The sequence below is a fragment of the Wyeomyia smithii genome, chromosome 1 (genome assembly GCF_029784165.1).
Source record: "Wyeomyia smithii strain HCP4-BCI-WySm-NY-G18 chromosome 1, ASM2978416v1, whole genome shotgun sequence".
NCBI lineage: Eukaryota > Metazoa > Arthropoda > Insecta > Diptera > Culicidae > Wyeomyia > Wyeomyia smithii.
Genome location: NC_073694.1, coordinates 156,855,625 through 156,870,964, shown reverse-complemented (window position 1 = coordinate 156,870,964; position 15,340 = coordinate 156,855,625). Strand labels below are relative to the sequence as shown.

The window sequence follows — 15,340 nt, the reverse complement described above, 5'->3', positions numbered from 1 at the left end:
AGAGGGAGTTGTTGGTCTGTGAATCCTCGCGATTTAGCATCAGAGTGGGGGAAAACAACAGTGACGGACAGCGAGAACGAATCCACCACTGTGGACCATCGCTACGATGAAGATATTGGAGAGTTGCAACATGCCAACGTCGGAACAGCTATACAAAGTTGTTTTTCCCTACCATTGATGCAAATTTGGTCATCGCCCGTTACTGTTGGTGGATGCTGGTGGACAATTTGGGAGCTTGTTTTTTCCTGAGTACGCTTTCACTGTGAACTTCCTCTGTGCTACGTGTCAGCTACATAATGGAGTGCAATACACCGAACCGTAAGCCCGGATGGGTAAAGTGGTCCTTTTTCACCGGATGCCGGTATTTTTTTTGGGAACGCGTTTTTCCTCGCGTGAGTTCACAACAAAGTGGCTCCATTCGTTCCCACCGACAGCCGGTTTGTCTGTCGGAATGCGCTGATGCTGGCTGGCCCGGGGTTTGCCTTTCACACTTACTCTCGTATACATACTTGTTGACAATTTAAAACGATGTTTGTGCCACTTAGTAAGCGGTTGATGGATAACATTTTAACTAATGTGCTTTTTGTTTGCTTTCGGTCTTAACGGCAAACAGTCAACTAACAATTAAAACTGAAAGGTTCAGCTAGCTTGTTGGTATCGTAAATGCTGTTGCTCCGTGTTTAAACGAAAGATTTCCTACTATAGAATGTTCCCCAGCCTGGCATACCTTCCAACCACCGGAAGAAGTCAAAAAACCAGCGTCAGATCCAATCGTCTTCCGCAAACACGAGCTTCTTTTCCCACGGTTTCGACTCACTAGCAGGTAATTATTCAAATTTACGGTTATAAATACTTCCCTGCAGACATAATCAGAAAAATAATACATAATGAAGCACATTATTTTAAATTTGAATATATTAGCCCTTCTGGTGTTGCTCGGCTGGTGTTAGAGAGCGGCAGCCTGAATTTTGTGGAAACTTTCCCGTGCCATCGTGGAAGAAGGTGGCAAACGTGCACACAGAAACACGATTCCTGAAGGGAGACTTAGTGGAAACCTGCCTCTGGCAGAAAACAGCCCGAAAGGCTGTTTGTTACTGCTCCTTTGTGTTGCGTTGCATGTCGTTGCCATTACCAGACAAAGCCAGCAGGAAAGGTTCTGATCCCCGGAGATGCTGCATATACATCTTCAGCCGGAGCTACTGGAGCTTAAAGCCCGACATGTGCCACGGACCAAGCTCTCTCGGTCTCTGTGTGTGTGTGTGTCTCTCTCTCGGTACGGACTGAAAGTTCACATTGAGCTACCCTGTAGGAGTAGTTGAAACAACGAATTTAATCCGCCTCGCATTTAGAAGGATTAAGTTTATTGTTTTGTCATTTACAGAAACAACATCCACAAATTAACCCATATTGCCGATCGCCCTTAGACAAGCAATTCAGTTTGATTTGGGAATCGTAGCTAGCTTTAAATTCATGGGAATTTTCCACTGTATACGAGTACTGTTCTGCTATCTAGATCTACAAAGCTAGCAAATCCAATAAATGTTATACAAATCCGTGGTCATTAACGTGATGCTTGAGAGCGTTGAGTTCAAACTAAAACACTTTGTGTCACTTATTGATATTCTTTATTTATTATAATTAATTACAAAATAATGGAGAGTCATTTCAAGGTTTCGTCAAATTTTATTGATATTATCTAGACCAGGGCTGATAAAAATTAATTTCACTATCGAAATTCTGTGAAAATTACAGCCAACCTTTTTCAATTTTCACTTGCAATGAACGCAGCGCTTTTCCAAACACACTAGAATTTCATTTCAGTATTTTTCTTATCCATCACTAGTCGCATAATGCTACTGTACAGATCATAAACCGAGTTCACAACATTACATTTCACACAATGAAACTATGAGAAAAAAATTTTCAGAAAATTTAAAATAGTGAATATCAATCGAATCCGTTTTCACTGCCCTTGACGGAGGAGTTGGCTTGCATCATTTTACGAATGATGAAAAAACGAAGGAAGATGATGGTAGAAAAGAGTACTAACGTTAATGATGGCTATTTTTTACTTTCATGCAAAAGCGCTGAAATTCCCATTTTTGACATTTCGAACACGAATGACATTTTTGACATTTTGGTCATTTTTTACTCAGTCGACATTATTAAAATTATTAAAATTATTGAGATTATTGACATTATTGACATTATTGACATTATTGACATTATGACATTGTTGATATTCTAAGCATTTTTAACTTTTTTGACTTTTTTGACAATTTTCGAACAACTCTGTTCGAACCGGCATACGTGGGTCTTGGCTAGAGAGTTGCGGATAGCCTAAGTGGCTTCTCAGAGAATCACTAGCGTTTATGAGAATATCTTTCACTGCGGAAACAACTACTCTTACACTAATGAGTAAATTGAATGAGGAAAGCATCTGGGTAGAAAAGAAGATGACGTTTCCTGTCGAATTTGCTCTGCATCTCGAAAGTAAAAAAAAAAATAATCCAGGCACAACTTCGCATCACATTCTTCTGTGATAAAACTCAAGGTGTCTCTGTTGTATTATCTCAGCAGCGCGCACAGCGGTGTACTTTTGTGTATTCTCACTAGAGTGAAAATGAGCGGGTCTTTAGATATCTTCGACTCTGTTGTACAACAGTCTGAAATGGGGGCGGATGTAACGTCATCCATAATGATTTTTCGGAGCGATGGTTTAGTTTTGAAGAAATGAGAACTTTTTTTTATTATTTTAAGACACTTTACATAATATATGCATTCGTGTCTGTATCAAAAATCTTTTAGTAAGTTTATATTAAATTGTAAAATTCACATTCTTTCAAGTATTTGATCACTTTGTTTCATTTGTTGTATCATTGCATTCATTGGTCGTGTATCGTTGAAAACGGTTCGACAGTAGCTCATTTACAACGGGACAAACTAAATGAGCAGGATCACCAGCTTACGTTTGTTTTTTTTTTTCTATCTCCCCAACAAAATCCAGCATCTCCTATTGCAGTCCTAATGTGCGACGAGAACCTAAGAGGAACATCAGCATTGATCGGGTAAAAATACCAAAAACAAAATGTGCTTAAAATTCTGGGTGTCACCTTAGATCGATCTCTAAGATTCAATGCTCCTTGCAAATTGACAAAGAGAGCGTGTGATCTACGGCTACGAATATTGAAATTATTTGAACCGTGGTCATCGTACCACCCTTTTGAAAATTGTATCTGATATCATTACATCCAGTTTTTACGGCGTCGGCTTACTAACAAAAGGTGGCCAAACTTTGATACAGACAATGGCTTCAATATATATAACCGAATTATGGCATCGGGTGCGTTCGCTACTAGCCCCATATCTTTGATTATGACAAAAGCAGGCACTTTATCTTTTAAACTGCTAGTACTTAAAAAAATAGTCCAACTTGCAATCCGCTCACTAGAGAGAGCCAGTCGAAACAATGATATGCCATTGATTATAAGAGCACGAGAACAATTAAGAAAAACGACCGGATACACGTTGCCTTCGATATGTAATCTGGATAGGAATGAGAACTATTTTTAAGTCTTGATAAATTGTTTACAAGAATTTCCGTTCTGTGGTTTGTTTGCGTGTGTTTATATTACAGCGTAAGAGTTGATCCTCTAAAGTACATGTAAATAAATATAATTATGTTTGAATCATGTTTTCATTACCGTTTGTTTTATTTTGCGGGTTTAAATTGATGCTTTTCGGTGAAACTAAACAACCTTTTTCTTATTTCTTTACGTTTCGACCTACTTGATTTCTTTCGGCCATCTTCAGAAACTTTATTGAATGAACAGAAAAACAGAGAAAAAAAAAACAAAAAAAAACAATTACAACAAATTTTAAAAATTTTTATAGAGGTACACTCACTAGTTCGCTGCCTTGCGTTAATCCATCACAGCGCGCAATTTAAATCTAAATTATTTTCCCCCCCGGGGTGGTCATCAGCTGTTACTTATGTCACTCCTTTGCGTTCGTTTCTCTTCCGTCGTCGTTGTGTGCGTTGTTGCTCGTTTTTTAGTTTGTATGCCAGGTTGTTGTATGTATTGGAGAAACCGTCCACTTCACGTTGTAGGTTCACTGTCGTTTTGCTGTTCATTTTTATGTGGAGCATTTCAGCAGATAGCCTGCTCGCATTGTTGTTGATTCTCTCTAGAATTCTCGTTCGAGAGAAGTCAAAACTGTGGCCATGCTCCAGAGTGTGCTGCGTGAGTCCCGTTGCTGATGTGTTAGTACGAATGGAGTTTTTATGTTGTCCAATGCGTTTTTCCAATGTTTGTGATGTTTGTCCTATGTAATGTTTGTCGTCACATGCGCCACATGGGATGCTGTACACAACATTTATTTGTTTCATTTTTGGTACAGCGTCCTTCAGTTTGGTGAAAACCACATTTTTCACCTTATCCGACGGCTTGAAAGACGCCGTGATATCAAAATTTTTCAGCATCTTCCCCACCTTTTCACTGAGTCCCGGTACATACGGGAGCGAAACGTATTTCTTCGGTTGTTCGGTTTTTTGGTTGCCTTGGAGCGTGTTGTAGAGTAAGTGAACCCTTCCCTCCAGAGTCCGTTGAATTAGCGCCTCCGGGTAGTTGTTGTTACGCAGAATTTTTCTCGCGGTCTTTATGCTCTCTATCCTACTCTCCACATCCGTGAGTTTCAGTGTGCGATCGACGAGCGCAATGGCAGTGTTAACCTTGTGAGTATGTGGACTCTCCGAGTTATAGTCCAGATACCGACCATCTTGCTGCTTCGGGAACCAGATCTTTGCTATTTTTCCTCCCTTGCTAATGAGCGTGAGATCTAAGAACCGAAGGGTGCCTTCGATCTCATTCTCTATTGTAAAATTAATTTTCTCGTGTCCCTCATTAAACTCTTTCACCACTTTTTCGATCTCTTCTTTCTTCCCCACGACAAAACAGTCATCCACGTACCGTCGATAGGTTCTGAGCGATATATTCTGCTGTTCCAGACGTGCTATTGCTTCATTTTCTAGTTTTTCCATGATAATGTTCGCAACTACCGGTGATAAAGGAGATCCCATGGGCACCCCCGCTTTCTGCCCATAGAATTTCCCTTCATATTGGAAGAAAGAAATATGGCCGACAAGTAGGCATTTGGATAAAAACATTGCTGAAAATATCGGTCAAAGTGGCTAAATCAAAAAACCGGCTGAAGTATTTACTAAATTGCAGAAGATGTAAGCTCGTACCAAAATGCCTCAACTACAAAATGCGTATCAACATGGAGAACGACGCATCCAACGATGAAGTCAGAAAGCTGGTCAGAAGACATAAAATTAAACTTATTAGCATAGCAATCCGGGATACAAAAAGGACGATCCAGAATAAAAAAGAACAAAAGTCTCATCTACAAAGAAAGGTAGAAGAAGCGACCAGCGCAGATGACTGGGTGCGTATGAAGGCCATGTTGGAAAAAAGAGCTATGAACACATACAACCAATCAAAAGCTGTAGAAATACGAAAACTAGAAGACCTAAAAAATAAGAGCGTTCGAAACCAAAGCCACAATCAGGAATGGATAGCGAACACAACTGAAGCGAATTTACCAGATTTCGTCGAGAGAACCTTGATGCTAGGACCGAACTTCAATGTACAAAATAAAAACACGATTCCATATGTAAGGATGATCGCTGATGTCGAAACAGCCATCCAGGGAATACCTGAAGCAGAGGGAATACGAGGAGAGGTGGCAACCTTCATGTTAAATTATATCAACTATCAAAGACAACCCAGAACGAAAAATAACGTTTGAATCCATAAGGAAATAATTCGAACCAGAGAGTACCTCAGAGAGCATCCCGAACTGTACGTCACGAAAGCAGATAAGGGAAACAGAACGGTGATATTAGCAGCAGATGAATACAGACAGAAAATGACAACAATGGTAACCGATGAGGAAACGTACACGGCTCTATATGGCAATCCCACTGCAAGAACTCTCAAAAAACTCAACCTAATCGTGGAACAGTGGTTTACTGATGGACACATAGATGCGCGAAACAAATACCGACTTAAGGTGTACAACTGTCACCCACCAAGAATTTACGGCCTGCCGAAATTGCATAAACCGGACAGACCATTAAGGCCAGTAGTATCCACTGTAGGGTCTGCAACTTACCGGATGGCACAATATTTAGCGGCTATTCTTGGTAAACTCGTTGGAAAAACCGAATTTCATGTTCGCAACAGCTTTGATTTTGCCGAAGAAATTTCACGAGTGCAAGTACCCGATGGATATGTCATGTATTCGTTAGACGTGGTATCTCTCTACACAAATGTGCCCGTAGAGGAGGTGTACGAATGTGTTGAGGAACGATGGGGAGAACTACAGGAACACACCACCATTCCTTGGAACAGCTTCAAAGAAGCAATGAAAACGGTCCTCGATGCATCTTTCTTCCAATATGAAGGGAAATTCTATGGGCAGAGAGCGGGGGTGCCCATGGGATCTCTTTCATCACCGGTAGTTGCGAACATCATCATGGAAAAACTAGAAAATGAAGCAATAGCACGTCTGAAACAGCAGGATATATCGCTCAGAACCTATCGACGGTACGTGGATGACTGTTTTGTCATGGGGAAGAAAGAAGAGATCGAAAAAGTGGTGAAAGAGTTTAATGAGGGACACGAGAAAATTAATTTTACAATAGAGAATGAGATCGAAGGCACCCTTCGGTTCTTAGATCTCACGCTCATTAGCAAGGGAGGAAAAATAGCAAAGATCTGGTTCCCGAAGCAGCAATATGGTCGGTATCTGGACTATAACTCGGAGAGTCCACATACTCACAAGGTTAACACTGCCATTGCGCTCGTCGATCGCGCACTGAAACTCACGGATGTGGAGAGTAGGATAGAGAGCATAAAGACCGCGAGAAAAATTCTGCGTAACAACAACTACCCGGAGGCGCTAATTCAACGGACTCTGGAGGGAAGGGTTCACTTACTCTACAACACGCGCCAAGGCAACCAAAAAACCGAACAACCGAAGAAATACGTTTCGCTCCCGTATGTACCGGGACTCAGTGAAAAGGTGGGGAAGATGCTGAAAAATTTTGATATCACGGCGTCTTTCAAGCCGTCGGATAAGGTGAAAAATGTGGTTTTCACCAAACTGAAGGACGCTGTACCAAAAATGAAACAAATAAATGTTGTGTACAGCATCCCATGTGGCGCATGTGACGACAAACATTACATAGGACAAACATCACAAACATTGGAAAAACGCATTGGACAACATAAAAACTCCATTCGTACTAACACATCAGCAACGGGACTCACGCAGCACACTCTGGAGCATGGCCACAGTTTTGACTTCTCTCGAACGAGAAATCTAGAGAGAATCAACAACAATGCGAGCAGGCTATCTGCTGAAATACTCCACATAAAAATGAACAGCAAAACGACAGTGAACCTACAACGTGAAGTGGACGGTTTCTCCAATACATACAACAACCTGGCATACAAACTAAAAAACGAGCAACAACGCACATAACGACGACGGAAGAGAAACGAACGCAAAGGAGTGACATAAGTAACAGCTGATGACCACCCCGGGGGGGAAAATTATTTAGATTTAAATTGCGCGCTGTGATGGATTAACGCAAGGCAGCGAACTAGTGAGTGTACCTCTATAAAATTTTTAAAATTTGTTGTAATTGTTTTTTTTTGTTTTTTTTTCTCTGTTTTTCTGTTCATGCAATAAAGTTTCTGAAGATGGCCGAAAGAAATCAAGTAGGTCGAAACGTAAAGAAATAAGAAAAAGGTTGTTTAGTTCCACCGAAAAGCATCAATTTAAACCCGCAAAAAAAATATAATTATGTGTGATTTTTAAATTACAGTTAATCGTTATTTTCCTTTCAAGGTATTCGGCAACATGTCGGTCGAGTCTAAACCGCCCGTTTCAAACGATTGATGTGTCCATTTTACCGTCGGAATCGATTGGAAGGACCGCAAGCTCCGTGATCGCCCGTTTGAAGTCCTTCGAAACCGTTCTGATTACCACGACTCGTACTCATCCGTCCGAACCGAAAATAGGCTCCCCTGCAGCGATATTAGCTTCTTGATATATGTACGATACTTCCCAGACAACCAATTTACGCGTATAACGCAAACAGTGATCGCAATGTACGTGCATTTATACGTGAAAGTTACATCGCACAAGATGCTGCGAATGTTGCTTATACGCACAAAAATGGAGGCGATATGCATGCATTTCCAAAATATCAAAACACTTCTACAATGAAAAAAGTTCATATATACGACTTTAACTGTTAAAGCTTGTTTACTTATCCGAGTTGTTTCATTATTTAATGCGACTTCACAACTTCATATTTGCGATTTGAAACGAAACTATGCGATATATGAATACACACTACGGGTTCTTTTATAACTTAATGCGACGTCATAAGAATTCTTCCATCACGTTGCTGTTTGTTTTGCAAGCTCAGAATTCCACGACATATGGGCTACCCGAAGAGTTTGTATAAACGTTTTGGTGATCACAACCACGGTCCGAAGAGTTCGAGCGGGTCGAAAAACTGGGACATATCATACACTAGGTTTTTTCAACCTCTAGCTTGAGAAAAGCAGAAATCTTGATTTTAAAGATATCCCGTTGGTGGAGGAACCGTAAAAACCCTAAATTTTAACCGGTTCGCGAATGATTCTGCGGAGGTCTCCCAGAGTTGAGCTAAAGTACCAAAAGCTGCACGTTTTTTTTTTATTACAGTAGCGGCGATAGAGCGGAACGGGTTGTAGGTTTCGTGCTAAATGGAAACTATGGAAAGCATGTCATTAGGTAGAGGTCCGTCCAAGCGTACCATAGCCTGATCATTAGGGCGTCCCAAAATTGCATCAAGTCTGGAATCCTTGGGGCACACCCGGGAGATTTTTGAGTCGAAAAATCTCTGGGATCACGGCTTCCATCGCATAAGTGAGTGAAGCCGCTGGCGCAAGTCCTTTAATCAACGGGTCGTTGGTTAGGGTCGTCGACTCCTCTTTCCGGGCGTCGTGATTGGTAAAACAACAGTGGCGCAACTAGACCGACGAAAAATAACCGAAAATTGAAAAAAATATTACTTGTCTATGTAAGTTTATCCCTTCAGGAGAACTCACACCATTCTGAAGTGGGGGCGGATGTATCATCATCCATCATGATTTTTGCGTTTGTGTATATTATGATATACGTATGTCTAAAGTAAATGTAAATAAGTATTATTCGGGTGTTGATTGTGTTTGATTTTTAAATTATAGTAAATTCAAAATATAAAAGGTATTTAGGCTCGAGCTGTTGTTCTCGGCCGAGTCACTAGTTGATATTGATGCTGATGCGTCTACTTCGTCGTTCGTCTAGATATTAACGTACAAATCGGAAAGGAGGAATTCTTCTACTCCGTTATCACCCTTCCACCAACGACAATGGCTTGAGGCCAGTGAACGTTACCGCGGACAGGGAATGGCCATTTTACCTTACCTTACCAATCAGACGAGAGCCGTGGTGGTTCGTGCTGTATCAAGAAGTTGTCGCCATGTTGCGCCCACCCGCAAGTCTCCTTCGATCTGGTCAACCCATCGTGCACGCTGCGCCCCTCTATTCCTGGTACCGGCAGGCTTGTTGAGGAGAAGTGATTTTACAGGGTTGTCGTCCGGCTTTCTTACGACGTGACCGGCACATCACAACCTCTCCAAGTTTTCTCAAAGCGCGTGCAGCTTGTGATTCATGCGCCGTCGCCATTCTCCGTCGTCCCTCGGTACTCCACCGTAGAAAGTCCACAACACCTTTCGTTTAAAAACTCCAAGGGCGTTAAGGGCTTCCGCGAGAAGCGTTCCCTAGTAACATTATTGGTTTTATCAAAGTTTTATAGCGCTTTATACAGTTAAAACAGCGCTGAACAGACCTTGTGAGAATCGTGCCCCTCGTGTCGATGCCCGCCCTACGGATCACACCCACAAGGGCGATTTTAAATAGCAAACAGGAAACTCCATCACTTTGTTTTAACCCTCTGCGAGATTCAAAGGGGCACGAGAGAATACCTGAAACACGCACGTAGCACATCACTTGTGCTATGGTGGCCTGGATCAGTCGAGTCAGTTTTCCCGGAAATCCGTTGTCGTGCATGATCTGCCATAGCTCTTCTCGATCGACAGTATCATAGACGGCGTGAAGTCGATGAAGATGTGATGTGTGGGCACGTTGTACTCACGTCATTTCTGTAAGATCTGTCGGATCGGGAAGATCTGGTCCGTGGTGGCACGGGCTCCCATGAAACCCGCTTGGTACTGGCCCACGAACCTCCTGGTTAAAGGTGATAGACGACAGAACAGGATCTGTGAGAGTATTTTGTAGATAGCATTGATTAGCGAGATACCGCGGTAGTTACGGCACTTCAGCTTGTCGCTCGTCTTGTAGATGTGGCAGACGACTCCCTCCATCCACCCGTTTGTCAGTTTTTCCTTCTCCCAAAGCCTGGAAAGAGCCCATTGCAGCGCTTTAGCCAGCGCCTCTCTTTCATGTTTAAAGAGCTTACTAGGTAGTCCGTCTTTGTTGTTGCCTGCGGCTTTGTTGTTTTTCAGCTTCTTGATCTCACAAAAAATTTCGGGGACTAGTACTCGGTCATCTGCTGCTGGTGCTCCTAGATTAGTTCATGCTCCGATTCTGTGTCCATCGAAATACTTCTTCCACCTGTCAACCACCTCGCTGGCATCCGTGAGAAGGTTCCCGTTCGCGTCGTTGCACATATCGGCTTGCCTACATTCTCATAGAACTTCCGCGTATCACTGACACGGTGCAGCTGCTCCAGCTCCTCATGTTCACGATCCTCTTGCTGGCGATTCTTTCGTCTGAGAATCGTGGTCATGTAGTTTGTGCTAGTGCTGGGACTATCCGGATTAAAATATCCGGATATCCGACCTTGGATATCCGACAAATATCCAAAATCCGGATCAACCGGATATCCGGATATTATCCGACAGGATATCCGGATTTTCGGATAGTCGGATATCCCGATATTGTATCCGAATATAGTTTAAAGAGAATTATGTAAGTAATTACTTACGAGGGGATGGGGGATTGTGAAAAAAGCCATTTTTCGCGTTACATTTCATTCAAACGGGCCTAAAAGACAGAAAAAAATTGAAGAGGTTGTTTATAAGACACGACCGCAGAGGTAACGTAGAATACGACAGTCTGTCTTATGCCAATGTATTTCTTGGAATAGGTTTGGGAATACACTGAATTGGGGTTAATTCTTCAGATAAACTTTGAGGTTAATTGTGTTTGTCAATGCCATTTATTGACAAGTGAATATTTTTTCAACACGGCAAATTTTTTATTAGGTTTTGAATGATTCACAGTGATAATCAAATTCTACATGAGGTGATTTGTTAGCAATTACACTACCTGTCATAAGTTTGGAATCGCTTTACTGAGTATTGCAACACCCAGTTTGAATATTGCAACGCCTCCCGAAAAGTTTAGCATCACCTGGAATAGGCGGATATCTCGTGTTTTGGACAACCTAGAAAGTTGCGGTTTTCAGCAAACTTGTTCCGAAGGTCAAAGGCTACTGTATGGTGGCCAATTCAGTGTGAAATTTTACCGTTATGTGGCGCTAGTGGGCACAAAATGAGTCGTATTTTGAACTTAACTAATCTCACGATTCCGACCTGCCAGAAAGTTGCGGTGTTCAGCAAACTTGTTCAGAAAGCCGAAGGCTTCTACATGGTAGACAATTTAATACTTAATTACCCCGCTATGCGGCGCTAGGGTGCATGCAGTTTTTCATATTTAGACTTCAACTTATCGCGCGATCATTACTACACACAAAGTTGCGGTGTTCGGCTTGTGCCACCAGTATTCCATCGATTCTATTTTCATTACAATTCAGTGTAATACGAAATGCTCTCTGTGGTGTTCAAATCCTCCAACATCGAATTAGAGGTATGTCTACTGCAACTGTTTGCAGCCGAGGTAATCAATTTAGTCGCGATATCGTCAATTTTCCCCATTGTAAAACGGATTGTGAATGTTTGTGATCAAACTGTAAACATACCAACACATGCTACATGTTGCAACCTTCTCAAATGAAAGCATTTCTCTATAATATACACACACAAGCTTACGTATTATGTGAAGTGATCAAACTGTCAACACTCAAATTGGTTAAACTTCGTCATGTGTAAACAATCAATGCTTATAGAATCGCGTAAATAAAAAAGTGTTACTGTGTTACTGAATATTGCAATTATCTAAACAGAGTTTAGGATAGAGTAAAACACTAAAAACTTTATGCACATTAGCAGCACATTGAAGAAAAATTTCGAACTAAACTGTTAGCCATCCAGAAGCTCTTGATCTTTTGAGTAACTTTGCTGGAAATCGCATCTCTTTAATTAATAGGATTATTGAGCTAAACTGAATTTGAACGCACGCTATATAGCAAGCCACGCACTCTAGCCACACGCTCTATAGACATGCACAGACACGCTAGACATTCACACGCCATATAGCAAACCACTCACGCTATATAGCAAGCCACACGCGCTACAGGCATGCATACACGCCATAAACATGCACACACGCTTTAAAGCAAGCCACACACCTTATATATTAGGGACACACGCTACAAATATTCGCACACGTTATGTGCACACACCCTATATATACATACGCTGGATGATGGTGGCTTCTCAAACCACCTGGCGGTGCGAGTCTCTTTCAGTTTCGAGTTGTATTCACCCAACGATATCTGAATCGGATTACCGCTGGTTGGGTCCAACTCAGATCGAAGGGGAGCCGAACTGAAAGAGGTAAGAACTGCAGCTAACCACTACCACCGCCGCTGTTGCCCGCTTCTGATCCACTTCGCCTACTGCCATCGGTGTTGATGTTCGCTGTTGTTGCCTGCTGTTAGTAAACTGATTTGCTTGAGGAGAAACAGTCTCTTATATAGGTGGTGGTGGTGATGGTGGTGATGGTGGCGGCGGTTATGGTGGTGATGGTTGTGATGGTGGCGGCGGTGGTGGTGGTGTCGATGGCGGTGGTGGTGGCGATGCCGCACGCGCTATAAACATGCACACACGCGCTACAGGCATGCTGATCCACGCTGCCTTCGCCTACTGCCATCGGTGTTGATGTCCGATGCTGCTGCCTGCTAGAGGTGGGCAATCCGCTCACGAGCTGATCTAAAGAGCTGGTTCTTCAAAGTGAGTGAGTGATCTACCGCTCTTTTTTAAAGAGCGGTAACTCACCCCTTACTTCAAGCAAAAAGCTAAAGCTGATTTTGTTGATCAGACCCCGCAAGCGAGAGCCATATGAATGCTTTACACCCCTGGCGCAAAGCGGCGTGCAACACTGCAATAGAACTCCCAGAAAATAACTGCCACCGGCTGCCTGCTCTCCTATGCATAACCATCCGCCAGTCGCGCGAATAAAAAATTATATCTACTTGCCACAGTTCACACACAGCACACGGGCTGGATAACGCCGAGACGCAAACGAAAAGTGGAACGAAGAGAGCGAAAGAGCTGGTTCACTGATCTTTTGAATCTATGCAGACAATCCGCTCGCGAGCTGATCAGAAAATCAGTTCTTAAAAGATCGAAATCTTCTGATTGTGAGCGGATTGCCTGCGAGCTGAACAAAAGAGCCATCGGAAGAACCAGTTCTCCTGAGAGCGAAAGATTTCGCTCATTCAAAGAACTGAATCTTTTGATCAGCCTGCAAGCGGATTGCCAGATCAGTGAATCAGTTCTTTCGTTCTTTTCGTTCCACATCCATTCGTGTGCGTACTCGGCGTTAGCCAACCCGTGTACATGTGTATGGCTGTTGCAATGCAAGTTGTTTTTTTGCATGCTCTTGCGGCTGGCTGGTGGCTGGGTAATGAGAAATGCAAGTCATGCATATCAGGACAGACGTTTGGTGGCAGCTTGTTTCTGGGAGTTCTATTGTAATTTTGCGCGCGACCTTGCGCTTGGCAAATCGGGTGTAAAGCTTTCACCTGGTTCTCGCTTGCGGGGTCTGATAGTTAGCTAAACTGATAAAAACCAAAAATTATGTAGGAACGAAAAGAGCGAGTGAGCTGTTAAAAAGAACTAGTTCATCTTAGTGAGCGGAACCGCTCTGATCCGCTCACTATAGTGAACCATTTTTCCCTCCTCTACTGCCCGCTGCTAGTAAACTGATTTGCTTGAGAAGAAACAGTCTCTTATATAGCCCAAAGAGTGCCTTCCCGGCTAACTAGGTACTCCATTCTGTCGTCCTATTAAGGGAAAGGCAGCAAGCGACCAATTTTTTTTTTCTTTTGTAAAAGTACGTTTATTTCGATTCTAGTTATTAAAAATTATATACATAATTATTTAAACTTCGACTTCAATACTGAATCTTAGTGTGTCTACGTCTATCCTAACATTACAATTTTCAATGAAGGTGATACAAACCACTAATGTCTTTAGTAGTATTATTTTTGTTGTTAATGAAATTCCCTCTAGTGAAGGAAAGAAAAGATCTTCTGCTCGAAATGTGCGACCGCCACTCATTTCCATTAATTTTTGTTGTAGAAATCTGAATGCATTTCTTACTCTGAAACAGTCGAAAAATTTGTGCTGAATGGTTTCCACTACATCTGCTGTGCAATTGGTACACACGTTGGTATCCGCTCGTCGCATTGTGTGCATCAACTGTTTGTGATTGATTTTTTTGATTCACGTAGATGTATAAAGCGCTGCGCTGGGAAGGCAATAGATTTTTACTACTAATATTCTTCCACACACGAAGCTAGTTGATGATAGGAGTTGTTATTTCCACCTTTGGTGTATCTGTGCCTTGTACAAAAAAACGGTGGATAAGTTCGGCGGAAGGGTGTTGACGAATTTGGAAGGGAAAATTAGCAATATTGTCTAGAATTTGTTTTATGCAAGGGAGATCTGTGGCGGGATTTGTAGGTGAAGGATTAGTTTGGTTGATGACATTTGCGTTTCGACATTGTTCAACAATTTTCAATATTACAATAGTTTGAACAACCAGATTACAATTTTCTGCATTTGGACGGGTGCTTTAATGATTTTCCACTCGATTGCTCCAAAAATGACAGAAATCGGTTGAAAACTGACTGGGTTTAAAACGTTTGAAATTGGACAATTTTTGTGACGCTCTCGATGTTTTCGGTTTTGAAATTGGATCCCTTTATTGAAATCGGGTCCCTGTAATTGTTGCCGTAAGACGTATTCTACGTCAAAAAAAAAATCCGGATACCCGGATAGTATATCCGGATATCCGACTATTC

General features: G+C 42.1%; 2 protein-coding genes across 2 annotated transcripts; one reads left to right on the top strand and one right to left on the bottom strand.

Annotated features, from left to right (window-relative positions):
* Positions 1-3,991: 3,991 nt before the first annotated feature.
* On the bottom strand, positions 3,992-5,080 carry LOC129717297 (uncharacterized). The gene has a single exon (XM_055667162.1). It carries the CDS (start codon positions 5,078-5,080, stop codon positions 3,992-3,994), a length of 1,089 nt encoding a protein of 362 aa, XP_055523137.1.
* Positions 5,081-5,940: 860 nt separating this feature from the next.
* LOC129717296 (uncharacterized) lies at positions 5,941-7,551 on the top strand. Its single transcript, XM_055667161.1, has one exon. It carries the CDS (start codon positions 5,941-5,943, stop codon positions 7,549-7,551), a length of 1,611 nt encoding a protein of 536 aa, XP_055523136.1.
* Positions 7,552-15,340: the final 7,789 nt, after the last annotated feature.

Coding starts and splice junctions, on each gene's coding strand:
- LOC129717297 (XM_055667162.1), bottom strand. CDS start 5,080: ATGGGATCTCCTTTATCACCGGTAGTTGCGAACATTATCATGGAAAAA.
- LOC129717296 (XM_055667161.1), top strand. CDS start 5,941: ATGGTAACCGATGAGGAAACGTACACGGCTCTATATGGCAATCCCACT.